A 27,003-nucleotide genomic window follows, 5' to 3' on the forward strand; every position below is an offset into this window, starting at 1 on the left:
CTGTATTTATCCGGCTAAGAGCCCATGCCCGGACAAACGTCCACCCCCCACTTTTGATAAAATAAAGGAGTTGAGGTCATATCCTAGCAAACGCCCAGGGGTGTTTTTTCTACACCTGTAATAAAATAAAAAAATAAAAACCTATTTTTGTCCGTTGTATTAACAGTTTACTTCCTTGCAGTCTGTTGTGATTCTGATAACAAAATTTGAAAAATAAATGTCAATTGCGTAAAACGAGGAGAGAACGTGAAATAGCTGTGACATAAATAGAGCAGCGCGTTCGCCACTGTTTACGTAGTTTACATTTATTTTTTCATGATTTTTTATCAGAAACATAACAGCCAGCGAGTCAAAAAAAATGTATATTAAAAGAGAAACGGTAGTTCTTTTTTAGCTCCGCTGTCGACTTTGTCGAGCGGAGCTTATCATATGAGTGATTGTCCGTCGTCGTCTGTGTCAATGTTTTACTTTTTCGACTTCTTCTTGGAAACTACAAGCCTGAATGCTTTGATACTTGGTGTATATGTACCTTGGGTAGACCTCTCTTAGGTTTGTTCATTTCATGTTGATATCTTCAATTCTCTAATTTTGGTGAATATTTTTGTAATTTTTGGTAAAAAGTGATATTTTCGACTTCTTGTTAAAAACCGCAAGTCCGATTGCTTTGATATTACATATATAGGTACTACATGTGGACCTCTCTCAGATTTGTTCATTTTGTGATGATGTCTTCAATTCTCTAATTTTGGTGAATATTTTTGTAATTTTTGGTAAAAAGTGATATTTTCGACTTCTTGTTAAAAACCGCAAGACCGATTGCTTTGATATTACATATATAGATACTACATGTGGACCTCTCTCAGATTTGTTCATTTTGTGATGATGTCTTCAATTCTCTAATTTTGGTGAATATTTTTGTAATTTTTGGTAAAAAGTGATATTTTCAACTTCTTGTTAAAAACCGCAAGTCCAATTGCTTTGATATTACATATATAGGTACTACATGTGGACCTCTCTCAGATTTGTTCATTTTGTGATGATATTTTCAATTCTCTAATTTTGGTAAATATTTTTGTAATTTTTGGTAAAAAGTGATATTTTCGACTTCTTGTTAAAAACCAATAGTCCAATTGCTTTGATATTACATATATAGGTACTACATGTGGACCTCTCTCAGATTTGTTCATTTTGTGATGATATTTTCAATTCTCTAATTTTGGTAAATATTTTTGTAATTTTTGGTAAAAAGTGATATTTTCGACTTCTTGTTAAAAACCAATAGTTCAATTGCTTTGATATTACATATATAGATACTACATGTAGATCTTTCTCAGATTTGTTCATTTTGTGATGATATCTTCAGTTCTCTAATTTTGGTGAATATTTTTGTCATTTTTGGTAAAAAGTGATATTTTCGACTTCTTGTTGAAAACTGTAAGTCCGATTGCTTTGATATTACATATATAGGTACTACATGTGGACCTCTCTCAGATTTGTTTGTTTTGTGATGATATCTTCAATTCTCTATTTATTTTGGTGAATATTTTTGTAATTTTTGGTAAAAAATGATATTTTCGACTTCTTGTTAAAAACTGCAAGTCCGATTGCTTTGATACTATTCATATTGTTCATTTTCTAATGATGTCTTCAGTTCTTTAATTGAAATGTGCATTGCTAACAGCGGAGCTATCTCAGCCGATAGGCTGCTTGTTTGAAATATGTCGTGGCCCTGAAAAGGACCGTTAGGTTTGTGTTTCCTTATAGAAACGATTCAAGCAAATCTTACAGTACATGTATAGAGAGCCGCAAAGCAAGTGTCGCACTCGTTCGGCTTTAGCATCACCGACAATGAAACCAATGTTGCAATATTGTAGCAACCCGTACCTGGCCGAGTGGTTTAAAGCACGTTGTTTTGGCTTAAAAATATTTGCGAATCCATAACTGGGACCAGCAATTTTGCAATGTCACGCCGAAGACTGCCAACTTTTTTACCATCTTTCACCACAGCTATTGCATTTCATGGAAATTAGTCTTCTGTCGTTGGAAAAAAAAAATCTTCCTATTTCAAGCCCACCGCGATATCCATATAATATGCTGAATTGTAACTTTCACCATGATTGATGAACAAACGTCTGATAAAAAAAGCGATGTTGAATTTACCTCTATGATGAAACACTAGTAGTGATGTCATTCTTAGCCAATCGGTAAAGCGGATGCTTAAAGGTCAAAGATGATTGCCAGACAGTAAACAAAAGCATCGTGCGAGTCGTTTGCTGCGACCCCATTTTTCTTGTCTCTTTATTGTGATTACCAGACAGCGAAATCCGTGGATTAAATGTGCTAAGTCCAAATTTGGTGGGACGGCATTGACTAACTTCAAGACGAAGCTATAGTGATTTTGTTCGATCGCGACAGTGGAATTTCAGGGTTTTGACTTTTACGAAGATAGCAATGAACGTACAAATAGAGATCTTAGATGGTTTTTTTTTTTTCTAACAACTATGAACTTTGGTAATTTCACTGCGTAAATTATTATTGATCTTGTATGGCTGTTGATCCGGTATTTGTCAAAACCGGAAATAATTCATGTTTATGAGTGTTTGTCGACGGGGATATTCTAATTCAAATGAATCTTCACTGTCGATTTTTATTATTTCAGGTTTTAATATTTGTCACATTCTGAGCAATAAATTATTTCTTGTTACACTTCAAGTTTTCAATTCTCTGTTTGGTGAATATTTTTGGTCAAAAATGTTGTTGTTGACTTCTTCTTAAAACTCCAGTTGATACTTGATATATGTTGGATAGAACTCTATTAGATAAAAGACAATAGAAAGAGATCTTTTCTATTGTCTTTGATTAGATTTAGTTCTTTCTATGATATTAGGAAATCACTCAAAGCTTTGCTGAAGCAGCATAGGTATTTCTACCATTGGGTTGCTTGTGTGTATGAAAAATAGCACAATTGTACAGACAAGGAAATCTGACCATCAGTTTTAATGATAACCTACCATGTAAATATTTCTATTTCAGAGCTGATGGAGTATACCAAAGTATGAAATCATCCTTTGGTACGCACGCATGTCATCTATTGAAGATCAATTCCAGACCCATGCATACAACAACGGAGGCGTCTGAATTCACCAATGCTGACCAGGGCAGTCTACCCAATCCTTGGAGCCAATTTATAAGCAAAAAAATAGATTCACAGGTGAGAAATATATTCTTCATTTATCAGGACGGTAATGCAGTTACTGTACGAGAGGGATAATTTGGTTCTTTCGTGCAATTTAGTGATTTTCCATGTGTTGAATGTTTTAATTAATCCATGTGAGCAAGACAAAACAAATCTTTTAAATTGATATGACGATTTGATTATAATTTGTTGCTTTGTCCATAAATACTGTATTGTTTATTCTGTATAGTCACAGCCAATCATCATGTCACAGTAACAATGTTCAATGTGCAAAGCTAAGAAGCAACAACATAGAACATTGTATTCTATTGCCATGTGTGATATTTAATGCTTTTTGAACATTCATAGATAATTCAAAATTAAAAAACGTTTCGCTTGATTGATTTTTGGTGTCTGTATTCTGATTCAATTCAAATTTGGTTTATAGTCATGTTTCTCAGTTCTAATGTTGCTTTGAGAAGAATTTATATTTTAATGTGTACTCATCATTATGGGGTTTCATTAAGAGCTGGTCTTCAGCTATATGGCGGCTACAAGCCCAAATTGGCCGGTTACTTTCTGGCCCCCCCCCAGACTACTAACGCCGGTCTCGCTGCAGCACTTTGCGTCCATGCTCCCGTCCATGCGTCCGTCCGTCCAGAGTCATATCTCAGAATCCCTTGGACCGATTCCGTTCATTCTTTTCATGTGCCTAGTACTTTATGTGGGACATATGCACATGCAGTGGTTTAGCGATTTGATTCAAAATGGCCGACTGGCAGCCATCTTGTTTTTTGAAAATGTTGTATTTTGGACATGATTTGTCAGTTTTCATTCAAACTAGGTACATAGATCATACATGTTAGGATACATGTCCCCGACCGTCCGTGAGTTCCTGAGTCTGTCCGTCCGTCCGTCCGTGTGTCCGTCCGTCCGTGTGTCCGTTCGTCAGTCTGTCCAGAGTCATATTTCAGAATCCTGTGGACCGATTCCGTTCATTATTTGCATGTGCCTAGTATCTTATGTGGCACATATGCACATGCAGTGGTTTAGCGATTCGATTCAAAATGGCCGACTGGCAGCCATCTTGTTTTTTGAAAATGTTGTATTTTGGACATGCTTTGTCAGTTGTCATTCAAACTTGGTACATAGATTATACATGTTAGGATACATGTCCATGATGATTTATTTCGCAATTGGATCAAAGATGGTCGACTGGTAGGCATCTTGTTTTGTTTTTTTATGTGGTATCTTGGACGTGCTCTGTCAGTTTTCATTCAAATTTGGCACATACATGTACTTTATACATGTTAGGATGCATGTCCATGACAATTTGTTTCAAAATCTGGTCAAGGATGGCCGATTGACAGCCATCTGACTTTTTGGCCTTACTACTTTATTTCCACAATTTATGTACCATTTTCATTCGTATTTGGCACATGCATCATACATATCAGTGTGTTTCATAATCAGTTTAAAGATGGCCGAATAACGGCTGTTTTTGTTTTTGGCCACGTGTTTTGATGTAAATAAACAATCTGTTGTATATGCCACTTGGAACTCAAGTTTCAAGGACACGCTCGCGACAACTCCTCCGCTTTAATATGACGAGCTCAATAAGAACTTTCACAAATTTAACGGGGACTGTGTCATTTTCAATGACTTGTTATTTTATGTTTTGGCCTGTCACAGGATAATGGCCTGCTATTAAATGAGTTTGTGAAACCCCTGGTACTACAGTAACACAAATGTTAATGTATCCAATGAATCCTGGTTGAAATATGTCAAATCATATCAGTAGTTTCCAGTATACTAGTGTTCATTAACTGAAATATTTTGGGCTGACAATCTAAAAATCATTCTGTTATTTTACTGAATCATTTGACACTTACAGGAGCAAGGTGAAGGGGAGGTGTCGAACAGTGTGTCTGGTGCAGCGGATAGCAGTCCTCAAATTGACCATAGTGCATTCCCTAGCAAAGTGAGTGAAGCTGATCCTGGACCACCTGTTATGAACACAATGGATTCACAGCCTTTGTTAACACGGGTAGAAAGTGAACCATTATTGAATATACCAGACAGAGATGAACCTAGTCTCATCAGAGTTGGAAGTGCCATCCACATGACTGCAGGTAAGGCCACACATCTTGGGATTTCACAAAAATAAACTGAGATAAAAAAAAAGAGATGTGTCTCAACAGAATTTGAAACTCTTGAGTGCACATGTGTAGTGAGAGTTTCAGATATTTGGAATGGAGTTAAGTTCAAGCCACTTACACATAGAATATAAAACAACAATTCAAAAATCACACAATAGAGATCTATAAGCTGTAAATTAAGGAATCTGAATGAGCTCACCTAGGTATTCATCCCTTTTCTAAAAATAAATATTTAAAAACAAAGTTTGTGTCACAATTTTGAATGTATGAAGATTTTATTACTACAGCTAAAAATATCATTCGAAGACTATCGCATAATAATGTCAGAAATCAATTGCTGTGATATTGTCATAATTTGTTTTTACCTTGCGCTATTCTATGATTTGAGGTGTGAATATCTGTTGTTGTTATTGTTGTTCTTGTTTTTGTTTTTTTATCTAACTTGTCTTTCAATAGTTTGAAGCAGTGTGAAAATTCAAGTTTATTACCGGTAGTCCCTGTCGGACATAGTCCGAAATAGCGACTTATGTTTTGGGTTCTATTCTGCACAGATTTTCTTCATTGTGCACATCAATTTATTTTTGATTTGGTTGACCTTTGACCGACTGGTGGCCATTTTTGTCCCAAAAAACACAAAAAATTGGACATGCCTTGCTGATTATTTCAAACTTTGCATGGACATCAGTCATGGTGGGTTAATGATGCACATCATTTTCTTCGTGATTCGATTCAAAATGGCAGATTGGTGGCCATTTTGTTTTTTATGAGTTTTCTGCTTATTTCACAGAGATGATTGTACAGATTTGGGTTAAATTTTGTACAAATGCAAGATATAATGGGTTAAATGTTGTTTTCAGTTATTTTTCGTTTTCATCAAAATTTACAAGAATGGCGGCCATTTTTGTCAAAAAGGAATAAAATCACAAAATTCAAACATGTCATTCAACCGTTTCTTGGACATGCCTTCACTGATTTCATTCAGACTTGGCATTGACATCGTTCATGATGGGTTACTGATGCATGTCCTTTTTCAACATTTGATTCAACATGGCGGACTGGTGGCCATTTTGTTTTTTACAAATGTTCTCATTTTACAGAGATGATTGTACAGATTTGGGTTTAGCCGAATGGCAGTCATTTTCGTCAAAAACAAATAAAATCATGTTATCAACCGTTTTTTGGACATGCAGTAATGTGAACTTGATGGCACCACAGTGTGCATGTTGAAGGTTGATCCAGTATCATGTTCTATGAATCCTAATTAACCAATCAGTGAAAGTAAAGTGAACTTGATGGCACCACAGTGTGCGTAATCAGTGAAAGTAATGTGAACTTGATGGCACCAGTGTGCATGTTGTTTATTGATCAAGCATTGTGTTCTATGAATCCTAATTAACCAATCAGTGAAAGTAATGTAGACTTGATGGCACCACAGTGTGCATGTTGGTTATTTATCAAGCATTGTCTACTGAGCATATGAACATCACATCTGTTGTGCAACTGCTGCAAATCAGTTTTGCAAGTTGATAAAAAAATTACTGACTTTTGACTGTCATGTGCATCCTTCTGTCTGTCATTTCTTGTGCAAGCCTGGACTGATTTTTTTTTCCAAAGGAGGTACATCACAAGTCATGATACATGAATATCGTTTTGTTTTATTTTGTTTACCTTCAACTGACAGCCAATAATTGTCCTAAAAATCAACACTTGGACAGTTTCTAGGGCATGCCTTAACCAATTTCATTCAAACTGAACTACGTTCTCACATGTCTAAAAAACGACAGTGTTGACACTGTTTTTTGTTGTGCAAATATTACGTAATCTGCTGAATTGTCTTCTCACTTAGTAAAAACACGGGTGTTTTGCGCCCACAACGAATCATATCACGGAAAGGTCAATAAACAAATGGAAAGGTCAATTGACAACACGGCGTCCCCTCTGGTAAATGCATTTGCTTTGTTTCTGTTTTTCTGTGTGTTTTTACACTTGAGAAGAAGGCACCGGCAATCGATTATTCAAGATTTCGAAGTGCAAGAAACCGCCAACTTGTTAGGTCGTACAAGACCGAGAAATGATCGGTTCATGTTCACGCTATTCGCGTGTATGAATAACGCAACAATAGACCCAGCAACACAATCGATTTAGACTCGACAACGTGGAAATAACTGGTAGGAAGAAATAGGATTCTCTCAAAACAGATATCAGTGTAATGTTTGTGAGTCAATAAAGACAGACACTGTTGCAACACGTGTGGCCACGTCCAAGCTTTATTCCAGACTGCCCGTAATCTACAGACTCCCTAGCACAATTGTCATTCATAATATATTACATACTACAATGAACTACTGACTTAATATATTACAATCAGTAATCTAGTTTCTTCGTCTGACCAGTTCGACATTCGAACCTATGATGTAAAGTCAAGCAAGTAATGTCAAAATAAGTCGGCGATAGAGGGCGTTTGGACGTCGTATTGTGTTAACACGGCACATTCCATTGTACAAGAGCCAGTGTGAAAATGGCGTTTAGGATCTGGTCCACCTCTTTTAGAACGGTGTCAAAAACGCGGGCACCACAACGGCGGATTCTGTTCACACACATATTTTAACAACGTTCTCAAATAAAAGGCGTGACAACGGCTTATTTCGTCTAGTGAGAACACCACTTTATACCTGTTTCATGCACATTTGTAGTTAATATGCTAAATACTATCCAATATTTAAACATAATCTGACTATGTTTTTCATTGTTTGTCAAAGTCACTAAAACATGACGGACTATGTCATTGACAATGACTTTTTTTCTCTTTTTCAGGGGTACCACATATTTCATCCAACAACATCAATGCAAGCTTGCCACAAGACGTAGAGAACAAAGAAACCCTTTTGTCTCTGCAAACCCAGCACCACTCCACTGCATCTACACCGACTGAAGTATTTTCACATCCCCTCTCACCGGAAAATGAAGAAAAAGAAGTGGCTGCTAGTTTTAACGAGACTACTCCACCAACACTCTCTGCAGAGAGGACTACTCCACCACCGCCACCACCAAATGTGCAAGATGCAGATGTAATGAACAAGCTGAACCAACGTCCAACTGTTAGCAAATCTTCGTTAGATTCGCATGGGGTTTGTCTCACTCTCAGTGATCATGACCGATTGAGAATATTCATACATGAATTTACTGTGCGGGGACTGCTTGGATACATTGAACGGCAAATCAGGGTATTGAGTGAACAGGTACGTCTGATTATATAGCTAGCCATTTTGACATTTTCTGAAACAATGATTACTTGAAAATGTAATTGACATTTGGAATTGGCGTCTACATATTAGAGTCAACAACATCGCCTGCTGAAATCCTTCATGATTAGCCGAATTGAATGGAAAGCATCTAAATCAACAGATGATGTGTTCAGGATTATATTGTTGGAACATAACGTGTTGTTTTAGTTTTACTTTTTTCATGAACAAGCAAGCAAAATATTTAGTGTTGTCCAATCCATGCATTTATTCTACCCGGAATACACTTAGAATAAAATATTCTCTGCATTGTGAAAGCTGTTGTACAGTACTGAAGGAACTTTGCATGTAAGGATTGGGCTCCGTTAATCATAGTTTAGTGGTGGGATACTTGTTAATTGCTGTGGTTGAGATGTGCTGATACTCATAAGTGTAATAAAGCCAGAATTCATTCCCACAATGCTTTAATTTTTGTTTTGGTGCAATATATTAATTATTTGAAATTCTGCTACCCGTACTTCACAAAATACAATATTCACAAATTTAATGATTCTACACTACAGCATCTGTGAAACATCCACTACATTGATCTTCAAGTAACTATCTTTGAGAACGACGTAAACTACCTTTCTGAAACCAGCTGTCAAACTTATTTACTATTATTATACCCGTCAATCTCTAAAAGTGTTTGGAGTGTGTGTTGTAATTAAGCATGGGCGAGTATGGTAAATTTGACTTTAGGCGATAGTATTTATTTTATAAACTTTGTATTATTTTTACACTGTGCTATTTGCACATGGTTTCTTGTCAATAATTTAATAGTACTTCCTCCTACTGTACAATATCAACAATGCTGTTTCATTCCATCCATATATGTTCCAACCAACCCGGTTATATTACCGGTACAGTGAAAACGAAGGAAATCAGATGTAAAACTAATGTGGCACCATTTTGTCTTCGTTTTTCAGCTTGCATCTAGGAAAGCAATTCACAGGTCAATTTTTTCAGCCACGAAGAAGTGGTTTGGTGGTAACAAACCAAGCAATCAGGCCTCTCACATTCAGTCCACAGTAGGCATTAAGTAAGTCTTTAAATATCTACCCCTAGAAATGTTTCCATAATTCAAGAGCGTTTGCAAGAACAAAATTGACGCTGGTGTACTACAGGGGTGTGGAAGTATTATTGCGGTTTTAAATATTGCGCTAGTAAATAATTATTATTTTAATAATGTTTCAAACCCTGAATTTATTTATGCTCAAATTTCTTCGAATCCTTGCAATTTATGAATTCCTGAACTTTAAATCTAATTTCTCCCATAAAATTTATTAAGTTTAATCGCTCATGTTCCTGTTACAAGACTATCATGCATTCCTATACAACACCAACGTCACAAAATTTTGTACAAGTTACTGTGACCCCAGTGATATATTCACTGCTATTTTACAATTTTTCCCTAAAATTTGTCTTTTGTGACATTGAAGGGAAGTACAGTATTTGAAGGCATAGCAACTTATTTGATTGGTTACAATATTAGCTATAAAATTGTATATAATACATCTGTGCTCATCAACATTGTTGTTTTGATCTCCAATGTGTAACTATTTGACTTGATTGCTGGCCGTCTCACCAGATATCCACCAGAGTCACCTGAAAATCAGATGAGGAGACTGGGAGACTTATCTTTCCTTGTACAGAATTATGAACTGGCTTACCAATCATATCATTCGGCAAAACGAGATTATAACAATGATAATGCTTGGATGCATTATGCCGGTGCATTGGTAAGTTTTATCAAAGTTCTGCTTCTGTAGATATATCTTGATTTAAAGCGAGGGAGTCGTCACCTGCGCATGCGTCAGATGCCCATGGTGTGTCATTGTTTACAAACAAGCATATACCCATGAGCCTTTGCGTTTTAGCACGTGTTGTTATTGTCGCTTGGGACTCAATTCCTGTGCGTGCACAGGTGAAAACCTTCTCGCTTTAAGATTTGATAACAAAATACTTTAATAATAAGTACTGTAAGACGTACTGTACTGTCTTGGACATACCTGGACTATTCATACATACGTACATACATTCTATCGTTTTCATCTAAAAGATCGCCCAAGGTGATGTTTAGGCATTGTTTGTTTGGCATACTTTCTACAAAGCTCCATCAAAACAACACTTTTGCTGTGTGAGTGAAATTCTCGCCAAACCTGCCAATGTTGACTTCTATCCTATTAATTCACTCTCTGAGAAATCTACCACGCTAATTTTTATGGTATTTATTTGTATATACTAAAGCACACATTCACATGTGTTTTGTCATAAACGTTCATTTTGTCAAAATCATTCATTTCCAGCTGAAGCTGTATCTCAGACATAAACATGTATGGATTTTGTTTACTCTTTGCGCACACATTTCTTTTCACATATCATTACAAATATTATTTTCTGGACCGATTAAATTTCCACCTTACTGTCTTTTATGACTTGAGACATAGATATATATCTGTGTGTTTGTTCATTTCCAGGAAATGGCCGCCCAGTCATTGTTTATGCAGGGAAATTCTCAACGACCTTTCCCCTCACACTATATGGAGAATTGTATTACTACATATCTAGGTACCTGCAAGTAAGTAAAAATTGTTCATTACTCGTATCAACAAAGAAATATATTCTCATTGAGGACTGTAATGAGAGAAAGAAACAGAATTCAAATACTTGTTGCTGTTTGAATTCCCCCATTGACATGTGTGTCAAGTTTGAAGGCACTAGCTATTTCCTCCCTTGTAGTTTTATTGCGAATAAGCAGAAACCTGTACTGTGAACTTGACTCTTGTTACTAAAATATAACCAGGTCTTGTGGATCACATGTTATGAACATGTATTCCAAGTTTGATGATGAATGCAACACTGAGTGGCTTCATACCTGCGCACAACTGCAACACATATGATAATTCAACTACTTACAATGTACAAAATGTAATTTTGAAAATTCAGTAAACTACTGCACTCCTCTTTCTCCTATGGGTCAATGTGAAGTTACTTACCAGATTGTACCTGATTGGCTACCTACCACTTAACAGTCAGGCCAATCAGATGGCAGCTTGTTTTTTGAGCAGTTTTTTCGATACATATTCAGTCTTGTATATATGCTTATTTAAGTACAACGTGATCTGTATCATCTCTATTGTGTTCTGTTCTCGATTTAGAAATGCACACTTTGCAACAAGAGCCACTATACTGAGCACGGAAATACTCAAAGCCAAGAATATGTATGCTGAAGCAGCAATGCAGTTCATCAGGATGACTAGCGAGGTAATGAAAAATGCAGTATGTACTTTGAATTAATAGCATGTATCATCAAATCAAAGCACATTAAAGCGGTGAACGCACTGCCCTGAATTACCTATTTTGTTGTCATAGCTATTTCGCGTTCATCTCTCGTTTTACACAATTGACAATTATTTTTCAAGAATGTTTATCAGAATCACAGCAGGAAGTCAATTGTTAATACAACAAACAAAAAATACTTTTTTTTTAGTTTTTTTTATTACAAGTGTAGAAAAAGACCCCCTAGGGCATGGGCTTTTACCCTGATAAATCAATCACTCATTGCAAATTTTCTTTTTTGATTGACAGGATTCAGACCTGAGGAGTGCATTGCTACTTGAGCAGGCTGCTCACTGTTTTATCAATATGAAACTACCCATGGTTAGGAAATACGCATTCCACATGATTCTCGCTGGCCATCGGTATAGTAAATCAGGGCAACGCAAACATGCACTTAGAAGCTATAGTCAAGCATTGCAGGTTTACAAAGGCAAGGCATGGACACTAGCAGAGGTAGGTGTTGCCCTTACTAATTCTTGTTTTCTCCATGTATTTATGTAATCCAAGATTTGATTGGTCAACAAACCAAGGGAAATATGTAAGGTATTTCCTGATTGGCTTTTAGGTTAGTTGTTAAAGTTAAATAGTCAATCAACATAGCATTTTACTTTTTAGGTTGATTTTTGTTCTGTGAGTTGATATTTGTATCAGGTTCAGCACTATTTTTACCGGCTCTTTCACCTATGGGAGAATCCTGCTTGTAAATTAATTTCTGTTCACCATTTTGCACATTTTGTGTATTTTTCTCTGACTCAATCTTTATCAAATTTTTTTTTAAATGTGACAAAAAATAATGCGATTGGAGACGAATGTTGATTTTGATGAAGGATCAACATTGTTAGCATTTTATTATGAGAATCAATACATTGATCTTAAAACCCAAATAATTTTGTTCATATTATTTCCAAAATTTGGAAAACACATCTCTAACATTACCAATAAGAAATAGAAAAATACATACAGGTACAATTATTAATTATCGTACTCGACCGCGTTAGTGCCCATGCCCGGGCAAGCGCCCACCTCCCACTTTTGCGCAATTTTTATATTTGGGGTCACATTCGGCAAAGCGTCCACCCCTTCAAAATGCAACTAATTTAAAACTTGGTCTTGCGTAACGAATCTTGGTAATTGTTTTTATATGATACAGCGTGGATATCGATCGCTGTGAACTGGTTGTGAATGCGTAGAACACGGTAACCATGCGTAAACTACGCTTCGCCAATGACCTGTTAATACAAGTAAAATGCGGTAAATATTTCAGGCCATATTCAGTTTACCTCTCAAAAATGGCTAGTTACTAGTTTTTTGGAAAAACCATGTCGTTTATTCGCTGAAATCAATTCCAACAGACCGTACTTCGACATCGATAATTCATTTCCGCATTGCGTTACCGGAAAGTTTGCGTCAGTACAACACAGCATTCTGATTGGCAAATAATCGACTTGACCCATTAGGTCAAAGGATGCTGCTTCAGGTCAAATGCAAATGCATCATGGCGGAAAATGATTTTCATCAAGAGTTTGCGTACGATCCAACACCTTCATCAGTGGAGATAATATGACAATTTTGACTTTGACTGTGTTCCAACAGACTCAAATGTTTTTAATTTCGTAAATTCTGGTGGTACGGAATTAATATTGTAATAAAATGTGCATATTTTTTGTGATCATTTCTGTTTCTTCATTGTGAAAATCAATGACGACTCAACTAATTTCGTAATTTGATTTTCCCTCAAAGACGTAATCTGTCACTTGATGAATCAAATTTTTCATTTGCACTCTTTTTCGAGGGGGGTGCTCGGGTAAGCGCCCACCCCTAAAAAATCATGATTTTCTGAGTTGAGGCCCCTGGACGCTAACGCGGTCGAGTACGGTATCTTAATTTCTTTGTCACATGTTTTTCAACCCACAGGACCATATAAATTTCACTATTGGAAGACAGTCTTTCAACTTGAAGCAACTAGATAATGCCACAGCAGCATTCAAGCACTTGTTAACCAATGATAGTAGACAAACTCCACCACAACAAGCAGCTTTCCTCAGAGAATACCTATTTGTATTCAAAGTAAGCAATATCGACAGAAATTTCTACTTTGATTACTGGGATTTCGTGTTTAATGAGAGTTTCTCAGAGCAGACCACCTTTGTTAATCATATATTTATTGTCTGTTTGAATTCATACATCAATAAAAACATAACCGAGGTGTTAATCACATATTTATCGTCGGTTTGAATTCATACATCAATAAAAACATAACCGAGGTGTTAATCACATATTTATCGTCGGTTTGAATTCATACATCAATAAAACCTAACTGAAGTGTTAATCACATATTTCTCATTGGTTTGAATTCATACATCAATAAAAACATAACCGAGGTGTTAATCACATATGTATCGTCGGTTTGAATTCATACATCAATAAAACCTAACTGAAGTGTTAATCACATATTTCTCATTGGTTTGAATTCATACATCAATAAAAACCTAATTGAGGTGATAATCACATATTTATCGTCGGTTTGAATTCATACATCAATAAAAACCTAACTGAGGTGTTAATCACATATTTATCGTCGGTTTGAATTCATACATCAATAAAAACCTAACTGAGGTGTTAATCACATATTTATCGTCGGTTTGAATTCATACATCAATAAAAACCTAACTGAGGTGTTAATCACATATTTATTGTCGGTTTGAATTCATACATCAATAAAAACCTAACTGAGGTGTTAATCACATATTTATTGTCGGTTTGAATTCGTACATCAATAAAAACCTAACTGAGGTGTTAATCACATATTTATCGTCGGTTTGAATTCATACATCAATAAAAACCTAACTGAGGTGTTAATCACATATTTATCGTTGGTTTGAATTCATACATCAATAAAAACCTAACTGAGGTGTTAATCACATATTTATCGTTGGTTTGAATTCATACATCAATAAAAACCTAACCAAGGTGTTAATCACATATTTATGGTCAGTTTGAATTCATACATCAATAAAAACATAACTGAGGTGTTAATAATATGATTTGCAGCAGCAGTTAACTCAAGCAACCAGTGATGGGTCACCGTTAGCAGGCATACTACCTCAGTTACCGCTACCGCTTATAGATAAACCAGCCATTAAAGTATTATTAGGGAGTACTGTCAAAGTGAAACTGCCAGGTAAAGTAATATAATTATATATTCTTATATTAAAATGCATATGTATCAAGCTAGTTTTATTACAGTGCCAATAGCTGTGATTTTAAACATTTCTTTGTTTAAATATAAAAGTTGACCAAATCTTACCAAAATATTCTTTTAGACACAATTGAATGGACAAAGTCACCTATACACATGGCTAATGTCACATGAAATGCCATGTGGAAACTAAAGGTTGAGTCGCCGCTATTTTATTGAAATGGGTCTTGTGATGGGACCTGTAGAATATTATGAAGCATGACACGCTCTATTATTGGAATAAGTACATAAAATTACATGTATAGAAATACAACATTGGTCTACATTTCCGCAATGGCTGTTACAAATTTGCACTAATGGCACGAGAGGAAAAGGATTGATCGTTACAACTATTGGCACTTTAACTATTTTGATAGGATGTCTACAATGTATATGAGTGAATTCACTTTACACAGAGTATCTAGTATTGTAAATATTTTTTATTTTTTATGCGTTTTTGGAACTTTTTGAAGTCATGTTAAAGCATAATTTTATAAAAAATTAATTGTAATCATCGGAATGTTCTAATAATTAAGGGGAGTATCCATTTAATTTTTTGATCATTATATAAATACCAAACAAAATTTTTGATATTTGGTGATGCCACAAAAAGCACTATTTTCATGGATGTTTGACCTGTGTTTTGTGCAAAAAGTACATGTAGTTGGTATTTTTATCTGGGTTTTGTAACCACCAGAATAAAATAAAACCATGTTGTAAATGTCAAGGAAATGCAATCATTTGTTTTAATAGCAGTCCACTATCTTAATACATTATATAACTTTAAAGTGATACAGGATGTCGCTGTGCTAGACGTACAATATCTGTTTTTATATTACAGAAGGCAAGACTACAGCTAATTGTCTTAGTTTTGATCAAGTATACGATGCAGCCTGTGTTGATAGGTGGAAGGACTTGGAAGAGTTGGCAGTCAGCGTGTCCAGTCGGCAGAACTCTTTGCCGTCAGCTTTCAAACCCACAGTGCAATTATTTTCTGAACACACTTATAATGATACAAATCCTATAGCAGTTGTAGGAGGTGAGGTTTCAAATTCTAGTATACTGATTGTTTTTAATTTCGCACTTGTATGTATTAACACTTCAACCGCTGAAAGCAATCTAGGTACAGTCATGGATTGCCGTATTCTGTTATATAAAAAAGCTCCAGCAGATGATATGTTAAAGGGGAACCGCTCAATCCCATTGAGATTGACAGGCATTTTGCATACATTAGCTGCCATTTTCGACTGGAAACAACAACTTTTATACATCAAAAAGCCAACCAGACAAATGTAATCGCTAGCGTACATATTCATGCCACCGTAGAAATGTATTTGGAATCACAGCTTGATCTCTAAACATCGTAAATGGCACATTTCCTGGAGCTCCCACCACGATGTGAGCGGCTTGGTACTAATTGCGGTGACCATCTTGTTTCACTGTAAGCATTTCATTGCTATTATGTATAAGATAGAATGCCATAAAGTTATAGAAATTTCCTTTTCAAAATTACAGAAATGTGTGACAGTGTCAACATTGATACCAACATCTACTGTAAAATGACTAATTTTCACTGGGTTTAAATTTCGCTGATTTACCCATTTCAGGCATATTCAGAGGGTTATAAATTCATGGTTTTATCATTTAGATAAGTCCAATTTTACATATTCACTGGGTTTAAATTTAGCACATTTTCCAGTCAGCGAAATAAGCAAAATTAAAACCCAGTGAATAATTAACCCCTTTACAGTATCCCACATATTCTTGAATGTGGAACATCAGGGTTTTGTATAACAAACAAATCAACAATTAAATGGTAGTGATGTTGTTCTCACTTTAAATAAATCTTGTTTATTTCTGAACACTGCATTTTTGAACAATGTAAACAATGTCTGTGATTATAAACTATAATTTAAATGTACAAATTAAGTGCAGAATAAAGTACTGATAACTTTCTTTCACAGTTTCATTTTAGTTGAAAGGGTGCAATGTTGGTCCATGGATGAAAATTTTCTGAATAATAAATAATAAGTTTTCAGCAGGACTCGAAACTAAGTCGCTGAACTGAGGTCCGTTTTTTGTTCATTTCAGAACCTGTATCAGTGGAGATTGTGTTTGTGAATCCATTGAAGATCCCGTTAGTGCTGACTGATTTGTCGTTGATTTGGAAATTCTCACCCATGAGATACCTTATAGGAAATGATGAGAACCCTGAACAACAATCTAATGTTATATCCAATGAAAGTGGTAATGGTGCTAAAGTAAGTTGTATCAATTTTGTTTTATCCCATAGTTTCGAGTTTTCTGACATTTTCTTTTAAATCAGAATCAAATGGAGAGATTACGATATTGATTTTGAGTAATGATTTAAGCATTTTGACCCTTTTTCTGGTAACAAGCAGATTTTGACTGGGACTATTTTGTGTGGAAGGTGACGAATGATGAAGAGAGCAAAATGTCCATTTCAAATATTTTAGTTTAGGTTTTGCAGCATGTTTACCGGTATGTCCATTTGTTCCTCTGTTCTCACATAGCATAAAACATTGACAAGCCTCTAGTCAGTCTGAATACTGCTCTGTGTCAGCACAACTTACACTTTTACTATATATGATAGAGGGTGCTGTGTTACCTGCTGTAGAAATGACAGGTATTCAAATCCTGATTGTCAAGCAGTCATTCTTAATAGTGTAAATTGTCTTCGCTGTTATTTGAAACGTTTATAGCTTCCACATTAACCTTACCTTGAAACTGTTGCACTTGACATGACACCAGTAAAGGCATACATCTGTGTTATGCAATGACTTCTTAAACTAGACAACTCACTGGAGCTGCAATCACTTGTTTATGGTTTGGTAAAAGTGAAATTTTGTTATGCTATGACTTCTTAAACTAGACAACTCACTGGAGCTGCAATCACTTGTTTATGGTTTGGTAAAAGTGAAATGTATGGTAAGAGGTAAAATTATTGTTGTGCTGAATATCTGACCACAGCTATGATGTTGATGTTGTTTTTTTCTTTCAGATGTCATTAGCTGACACTGTCATTGACACTCAAGTCATCCAAGAATTTGTACTCGCTGCATCAGAGAAAAAATCTGTAAGTATGACTACCTGATTCTGAACCACAAATGTCCTTTTGTTAAATGCTAAATTTGGGTGATTTTTTGGTTGTGTGAAAACACATGCTCTTCTAATAGACAGAAAAGGGTGAGATGTTCGTCTATTGTGCTTTAATAATGTGTTCTTGGTGCTGTTATATCGGTAAATAGATGTAACATTGATAGTTTTAAAAGTATCATGAAGTTATTACAAGGATATCACAAAGTATGCATGAAGACATTACGAGTATTGGCCGATGCATAGCAGAGGTTGATGCATACTGTCTGAGTCTGTATTTTGTGGTATCCTTGTAATAACCTCAATATTATACATCTTTCTAATTCAACCACTTAGTGTAGGATGCCCAGAACTGAAAAATGACAATTATCGTCGGAGCTTTCTTGCAGTGAACATTTTAAAAACATTCACCATCCGATATTAGAAATATCACATATCGTTCCATATTTGGAATTAGAATTTCCTAATATGGTAGAAGGCAGATACCCTGTGCAATACCGCAAAATGATGGCATGTTGTGTTGTTAGAATGCTCGTATTACTAAATTTCAGTTATTAGTGAATGTGCCCAAAGTGTGAAAAATAACTGAAAAAAAATGTTATACTTTTTTGTTTACTGTAGATTGTACTCACAGTGACTCCTCAACAAACTGGTGAACTGCATATCATGGGTGTAGGTTACAGCCTGGGTACCACTTCCCCTCCAAACACGCAGTCGGCAAATGCAGAAAACAAGGAAAACGTCCCCAATAGTCCAATGGTGCCAAAAAATCCATTGAAAAAACCTAGCTACGTGAGCGGCATTACAGTAAGAGGAAGGCAAGACTTAGATGTGCAAGGGCCGAGGCTGAACACCAGTAAGAACGAGAGATCGAGTATTGTTTATGGGCCAGATAGACGATTGGACCCAATTATCGCACCCCCAATGCCATTGTTAAATGTAAGTACTTTAGTATAGCGGAGCTGCTAGAAAACTCTGTAGTTAATAATACCATATTTGTCTATATATTGGCAAGTTTGTCCCCCAAAACAAAACAACTTGTCTTTAACCGTTTCCCGGGCATACTTATGCCTATTTCATTCAAACTTGGTAAGAACATCACACATAATTGATTAATGATCATTCTTTTGTGTGATTCAATCCAAAATAAGCTAGTGACCATGTTTTTTCCCTTTCTTGTTCTTTTAATTTTTTTTCAGAAGTGCCAAATTTGTTCAAAGTATGTCTAGATACAATGACAATACATAAATATTTTTTTATTATGTTCATTTTATCCCAAAAAACATCACCACATGTATGTTATCAACCGCCGGTCATGTTGGTTTTATTTTTATATAAAATGTCATGTTTCTTTCTCCTGGTCTTTTTTTGGGTAATTGGCAAGTGTGAGTGCTGACATGTGGTGCATTTTGCCACAGAAAGCGCATTCTTTGTTCCATGTTTGGCATTATGACAATTTAAGAACTATTCTGGCGTCACCCAGGCCTGGTGTAACACAAGCACCGGTAGACTTATAGTCATATTAGCAAATGAATCTGGGCCTTACCATTATGTCTGTGGCACACTCACTCATGGTAGGGTCAACCTTGTTTAATTTGAACTTGGGTTTACCTATAGCAAGTATGATGCAACAATCTCTATGTCTCTTCAACTATTTCTCGAACATGTTTTGCTTACAGTTGTTACAAAGAAAAAACGTGCGGTAATTTTTTCTTCTGAAATTGTAACCATCAAGTTATTTGAGGCCATTTATTTCCTGTTTAAAGATGGGAACTGTGACATTTATGCCTTTACTTGCAGGTAATTTTCAGCAAGTTTCCAACGTCCATGCTTTGTGGGGAGGTTCAGCAAACCAATGTTGAGTTCATCAACCGGGGAAAGTGTGCTTTACATAAACTTTTTGTGTCTTCAAAAAATCCTGAATTTTTTACATTTGGACTGATGAAAACTGCCAAGCAGGAGAATCAACAGATTTACAGAACTTTACGGAAAGACGATTCAAATAATGAACATGTATGTAAGGCGTTAGAACTGTCTTTTGTCACACAAGTCCCTCTCCCGGATGGACAGCTATTGCCAGATTCCAGTGTGACATTACCAATGTGGGTTAGGGGAGCAGAGACGGCTGGTACACACCAAGTGGAGATGCTCTTCTATTATGAGTCTGTGGAAGAAAATGCCAAAATGAGGTGAGAATCTAGATCTTGCTTGATGTGTTCCACAGAGTTTTAGCTTCTCTGGCTGCTTAGCTTAGCTATGTGTATGAAGTGGGAGGGGAGGGAGGTCAACGTAAAGTCACTTTCATCAGCACAAATGCGCATTATTAAGCAGCATTTCTGCAACACACCTTACCTTTGAAAGTTTACGCAATTTTCATAAAATATGAAACATTTATACACACAGAATGAAGTTGGGGAAAAAAATATATATAGCATCTTGATAATTTGTGTGTCTTTTTGTATGATATTTTTAAGCATATACAAGCATACAACTTTGAGAAACTGAGACAAATCGCATCCTGGACAATCGGTTGTAAAATTTCAGTAATGTAGTAACCAGCTAGCATGACCAGGGACTCAAAACTTGTGTATTGGCAGACATACCTCTGATGACTTTATTCTAGTTCAATTTTGCATTTGTAAAATTTGCATTTCACTGTGGCAGTTTACCAGCTATTGTTTTCTGATGTCAAATGTGTTCTGCCTTGTCATGTTTTGGTGTTGCGTTATTCCATCTTTCATGCCTATTAAATTATTGTATAATAATAGTTAATTCACAAAACTGGCGGACCCAGTGGGTGGTCATTGGGTTTAGAAGGTTGCTTCTGTACTGCCCACATTAAAATTGTCCATGATGTTTGTTATGAACTTGTACATTACATCCCTCTACACAAAATACGTAACCTCTATTTATAAACAGATATCTTAGATTCTTAAATGTATCCTTGTACCTTAAAGGAGGGTGGTCATCCTGCTGCGCATGTGTGACATTTGTGTTGATAAACATTGATTCTCCCACAATCCAATGCGCTCACCAGTATGAGGTGTGACTAGCACTAATTACGAGCGCGACTTGCATTAATTACTGTCGGTGACTCCTTCGACACCGTCTAATCACCTAAAAAATACCTAATTAAAGCTTGGTAACATCTCAGTTTGTACTCGTTGCTCTGCACAACTGTCAAAGTCACCATCTTTGTTTATATGAGACTCGTATATTTCACGCATGCGTGGCGCAACGACTACCATCGTTTAAATCTGTTCAGTCAATGCAAGCTTCAAATTTCTAATTCTTGGAGGCGGAGCTATGCCACATACGTTCTACGTTGCTTAGATGCGCACCACTGTACCACGTATTTCTATGGGCTCTGTGCATGCTGCTGTAGAATATCAGTCAAAGAACCGATGAAAAAGATAAAGTCAAGGAAATAGCACAAACTAAACTATATGTTGTAGTAAACCTGTAGGGGTAATCTTTTAACTTTTTCAGGGCAGTCTCAACAACTATGCCAAAGTAGAGTTTTCTGAAAGTTTTTGACCTTTGTTTTCACCATGATGGTTGCCAGATTTTGTATTCTATTGTATTATGCAATATTATTGTATATGTGAGCATTGTTTATTTGTTTACACCAACAGGCATCGTGTACTCCACCATACAGTCACGGTACAAACCAGTAATTCTATATGTCTGAAGACAACAGCCAAACGAGGATGTGCAATAAATAAAGAGAGCAAGAGTTTGAATTCAGATGACAGTTTATTAGTATCTCTTGAAATTGAGAATATGAATCAGGTAAGGGATCAACCATTCTAATTCATGGGGGGGGGGAGTGGCAGAATAATTTGTTAACTATCACTCCCTTGATTTAAATAGTTGACCCCTAATATAATTAATCAATCAATCAATATATCAATACGAGTCCCTGTGCTGGATATATAAATGTTCTACATTTGATAACTGAAATTATATTTGAGCTTCGCATTCAAAGCGCACCACTGCCACCATATGTCAACTCATCATAACACTGAGCATATCAGGTTCTCAGTAGAAATTGATTGAACTTCTTGTCTGGAAAATACTCCCTTGCCTTTACAAATACATAAAACATAGCTTGTTTGACTATGTACGTTTTGATGATGCACTAACATGTGTTAGTGACCACCTCTGTATAATTGACCACCTTTGTGCAGTCCCAGTGCAATTTATGTGAAAAATGACCTGTATATATATAGTAACCAGGTGACAACCATTTTGGCACCAATCTGGTCAAATGGAAAAGGCCAAAATGATTATCAGTTGACCATTGAATTGAAAAATTAATGTCATATGTTCATTATAAATTAATTAATCAACCTCCATACAGAGACCATCTATCTGTAAAGGACAAGTTTGTTCAGTACCTTTGGTGCATAAGTTTAACTACGTCTACATTTCTTGTGTCTCATTGTTTAGGTACATGATTCTACTATAACAGAGTTCAGTATAGAACAAGTATCATGTGCTAGTAAACAGTGGTCACTCTTACACCTTAGTACAGATCATGAATCAGGTAAGGACATTCTTCTTCTTAATTTGTATGTCATTATGTTAAACTTTTTGCCATCTACAAAGTATATAGGTAGCTGTGTTTGTCTGCAGTATTATGGATCCATTGCCTGTATTGAAATGGAAAAGTACGAAATAGTACATTTGTATTACCCGGTAGTTTGAATTAATTCTGAACAATTTATTTTTTATCTAGATATTAAAATTAATCCCAGAGAGACATGTATTATGTGTTTAAAAGCGAAGAAATGTCAGCGAAACATTCAGGGTGAGTTTGACATGCATTTTCCATTTTAATTAGTATGGAAAAATGAATGCAAGTCATGTTAGTGATGGAATGAGCACACATGACTGAGTGAATGATTATAAACATTCAGGTTGTAAATGTCGCAATGTGTTAAGATTGAATTGACGGTGAATAGAAGAAATGTCAGCGAAACATTCAGGGTGAGTTTGACATGCATTTTCCATTTTAATTAGTATGGAAAAATGAATGCAAGTCATGTTAGTGATGGAATGAGCACACATGACTGAGTGAATGAATATAAACATTCAGGTTGTAAATGTCGCAATGTGTTAAGATTGAATTGACGGTGAATAGAAGAAATGTCAGCGAAACATTCAGGGTGAGTTTGACATGCATTTTCCATTTTAATTGGTATGGAAAACGGAATGCAAGTCATGTTAGTGTTGGTTTTAACCACACATGACTGAGTGAATGGGAACATTCAGGTTGTAAATGTCGCAATTTGTTGAGATTGAATTGACAGTGAGTACGAGATTTAAATTAATATGATTCATTGATTGATCTTGAGTATCCACAGTAATAGTATGTCATTCTTAATTTGTTTAATTTTAATTTAATTTTCAACTGTTCTTTAACGCAGGAGGCTTTGGCGAAGAAGTTGTTTTTACAAACGTGATGTTTAATAAAAGTGCACAGGTAATGTGACTCCCATTCCCCTCACAAAACAAATTTAACTCTACTCTAACTCTAATAAAAACCATGTATATATGCTAATATTGCAATGTGTAGTGATAAAAATAGTAAATGACTAGAAACTGCGAATTCGGGTTAATACATGAACCTTATTTTATAAATTCAACATAGATTTAAATATATCTATTTTGTTTTACAAGACTTTTACATTTGTCGTGACTGAATAGTGTAGATACTGAGTGTTAAATTACCAACTCGTCTGACCCAAGATACTCAGCTCAAAGAATCGTATGTTGTTTATGATTTTGAAAATAATAATATACAGTATTAGATGAATGATAATATTCATAATTATTTAATATTTTTGTCTGGTATGTACTATGAATTAATATACTCTATGTTGTGTTTGTTCTGAAGATCAACAGTTCTATGACACCGTGTTCAGATTTCTATTTCTGGTCTAAGGGGCTGTCCCCATCAGTATTGTCACTATTACTCAATGTGAAAAGCACGAGTAGTACCCCTAAAGATATCCTGACACCAGATACTGACACTGATACGGTTGGCTCCATAGAAGATATGAAATCAAAGTTGCAGTCAGCTGTTGATGTTGGGCTCACAGTGATTGTATTATGGAAGGTGAGCTCACAGTCATCGTTTGAATCAGAGTTTGACTAAATCATGGTTGTCCATATTTGGTCATTTTGTGATATTATTGCTGTATAATATCAGTTGATAAAGTTCTAATTTTGTTTCATGCAAATGAATCACATGTTGTGCTAGATGTTATGGCATTTGAAGATAAAACACCACATGAATGAAGTTTATATTATTTTTTATTCTAGTGTGCAAAGCACAAAATGACAGTCTGTTTGTGTGTATCTGTTCATTACTCCTCAGATGCTCTGGGATAATAAGTTACCTAATTTGCATAAATTAGTCATTTTAAAGCTGTTCTACAGATACTGCATTTAGAGTACCGCTCATCAGATTGCAAACAAATTTTTGTACACAATTGCTTTCAGATAGTCTACATGCTTGGTTATTTGAGTTTTAAAATTCTCGCATATTATTGTCCTATTATTGCATAACTTAGACAATATTCTGATATCTCAATAATCATCAGATATTAAAGAGACTTGGTACTTACAAACATGTAAGTGCTCTGGGATAATCCACAGTGTATTAGTGTAATGCACAGACTTGACTAGAAAATAATGGAAATCTTTGCATATTAATTACCTAATTTGCATGATAATTCATCAATAATTAGTTAGTCCAGTAATACAATGAATAAATGAAACATGATATTTACCTGGGATTTTGTGAGAAATGAGTTCTGATGTAAGAGCATAGATGAATTGTAAGTGTGGAAAACAGAATTTTGGATTGAGGTGATTGGAATTTTTTTTATTGTGAAATGTATTTCTGGGTTACAGTCACTTGTTATAACTACAAATAAATGTAGGAATCCAAATTATCTTTACCATCATGACATCATTCTCTGTAATTACAGGCCTTTGTTGTGACAGATGATGGCAGCTGTCAGGTTATCACAGGACAGCACCATGTACCAATATCTGTACTTGACCAACAAGAGTCATCACAGCCAGTCTCCAAAGTAAGAATTCCTACTGGTGTCTTTCAACATCCTGTGTTAAGCAAGCATATGCTCACGACAAAACGATATTTGTCCTTGTTATGCATCTTTTTGAATGAATATTTTTAAGGTTTAATGAAAGATGCAGGTTTGTGGGCACTCAGAGCCCTGAAAAATGTTTTTTAAGGTAGTGTCTTTACACTTGAACTTTCGAAGCTCCATGTGGAAGCTCATTTCCATACTTTCATTTCTTTTTTCAGACAATGGATTTACAGCCACCAATCAAGTTCATCAAACAGATTGAAATTCCCAAAGATGATGACACAAGTGATGAATTGCTGTCACAACTTGTCCAGTATACTATGGAGTATAATGAGATTATACAACATGACTTTAGCAGATCAAGGTACAGTTGGTTATCTTTATTTTGTGTCATCTCATATTGTCTTATTCAGTAGCATAATGTAAATCCTGCTATTCCTGATCTTCTGTTCTAAATTCATGGTTTCCACTGTAGTGTTAAAAATGTTTTAAATTTTAACCAGATCTTGGTCATTTTTGGACAGATCGTTAAGGCATACATTGGATATTATGAGATCTTGCTACACGTTACTTTGTTTTGTAGATCAGGTTTAATGACAACCACCTTGTTTTAATGAATGCTGTTAGAAGCCATGTCAATATTTTGACACGTACGTCATCCATTTTGGAATACAAAGCCCATTTCAGTGCTAACAAATTATTATAATTGAGCATTTCCGTTAATCCTGAATCAATTCAACATAATTGTGCATTTTTAGCGTCATTGTCGACGACGCGGAGCTCTTCATACCCCAGGTCTTCATATTACTGATTGTCCAGCATCTGTAGTCAACTTTTTACATTTTTGTCTTCTTCTTTAAAACCGTTAAATGCACGTGTATTTGTTTTATGTTCAAATTGAAGATGGCCGAATGGTGGCCATTTTAAAACTGAGAGGACATCCTGACACCTGTTAAAATTAAATTGTACATTGGTTCAAATGGCTGACTGGTTTCAATTTTGTTTACTATTGCACGTCGGGACAGCTTCATGTCAATGACTTGTTTTTGCTTGTTTGTTTTAGGCTTTGTTTGTTTACAGTACAGCTTCATTTACATAATTGTAGCCAGTCCAATTTACAAGTGATCATAAACACAGTGAACGGTAATCTATATGACAGGTGAGTGCAAACATGTTAATAGGATATTTAGAAAGATTTTCACCAAGTTTTGCAGTCATCAGAGTGGTCTTCCCTTTGATGAATGGACCATTTTCCATTAATTGCATGATCTTGCATTAATGATATGCGTGAAATCAAACAAAAACACAGGATAAACAAAGCGTTATAGTGTTGTCAATAAATCAGAATTTCAACATTGAATTATAAAAAAAAAATTCAAGTTCATAATCAAATGATCAATTTTTGAAGCAAAAGCAGTTATCAAAAAATCGCTTATTTGCATTTTGTAACAATATCAATAATCTCTATTGTTTCTGAAAGTTCAAGCACACTGGGAAGCACACTGAAGAGTGGATTGCTAAAAAACCTAAACTTGCCGACCATGCCCATTTAAATGTTATATTT

The 27,003-nt window shown here is 35.5% G+C and overlaps 1 protein-coding gene across 2 annotated transcripts in view; it reads left to right on the plus strand.

Moving 5' to 3' along the window:
• LOC100378371 (trafficking protein particle complex subunit 8-like) overlaps positions 1 to 27,003 on the plus strand; it is a 35,622-nt gene that overhangs the window by 6,690 nt on the left and 1,929 nt on the right. The window contains exons 5-27 of one of the 2 annotated variants that reach the window (XM_085500240.1): positions 3,034 to 3,211; positions 5,070 to 5,307; positions 8,149 to 8,573; positions 9,545 to 9,657; positions 10,207 to 10,357; positions 11,096 to 11,196; positions 11,777 to 11,882; positions 12,207 to 12,410; positions 13,872 to 14,024; positions 15,009 to 15,138; positions 16,037 to 16,234; positions 17,287 to 17,456; positions 18,218 to 18,292; positions 18,934 to 19,251; positions 20,113 to 20,501; positions 21,948 to 22,104; positions 22,765 to 22,861; positions 23,054 to 23,125; positions 23,745 to 23,800; positions 24,215 to 24,436; positions 25,314 to 25,418; positions 25,658 to 25,803; positions 26,503 to 26,598. In XM_085500240.1, the coding sequence (XP_085356366.1) occupies positions 3,034 to 3,211; positions 5,070 to 5,307; positions 8,149 to 8,573; positions 9,545 to 9,657; positions 10,207 to 10,357; positions 11,096 to 11,196; positions 11,777 to 11,882; positions 12,207 to 12,410; positions 13,872 to 14,024; positions 15,009 to 15,138; positions 16,037 to 16,234; positions 17,287 to 17,456; positions 18,218 to 18,292; positions 18,934 to 19,251; positions 20,113 to 20,501; positions 21,948 to 22,104; positions 22,765 to 22,861; positions 23,054 to 23,125; positions 23,745 to 23,800; positions 24,215 to 24,436; positions 25,314 to 25,418; positions 25,658 to 25,803; positions 26,503 to 26,598 (3,900 nt within the window). The remainder of the gene's footprint in view (positions 1 to 3,033; positions 3,212 to 5,069; positions 5,308 to 8,148; positions 8,574 to 9,544; positions 9,658 to 10,206; positions 10,358 to 11,095; positions 11,197 to 11,776; positions 11,883 to 12,206; positions 12,411 to 13,871; positions 14,025 to 15,008; positions 15,139 to 16,036; positions 16,235 to 17,286; positions 17,457 to 18,217; positions 18,293 to 18,933; positions 19,252 to 20,112; positions 20,502 to 21,947; positions 22,105 to 22,764; positions 22,862 to 23,053; positions 23,126 to 23,744; positions 23,801 to 24,214; positions 24,437 to 25,313; positions 25,419 to 25,657; positions 25,804 to 26,502; positions 26,599 to 27,003) is intronic. The other variant, XM_085500241.1, reaches the window with a different exon arrangement.

The sequence above is a fragment of the Saccoglossus kowalevskii genome, chromosome 6, assembly GCF_978046115.1.
Source record: "Saccoglossus kowalevskii chromosome 6, keSacKowa6.1, whole genome shotgun sequence".
Taxonomy (NCBI): Eukaryota; Metazoa; Hemichordata; class Enteropneusta; family Harrimaniidae; genus Saccoglossus; species Saccoglossus kowalevskii.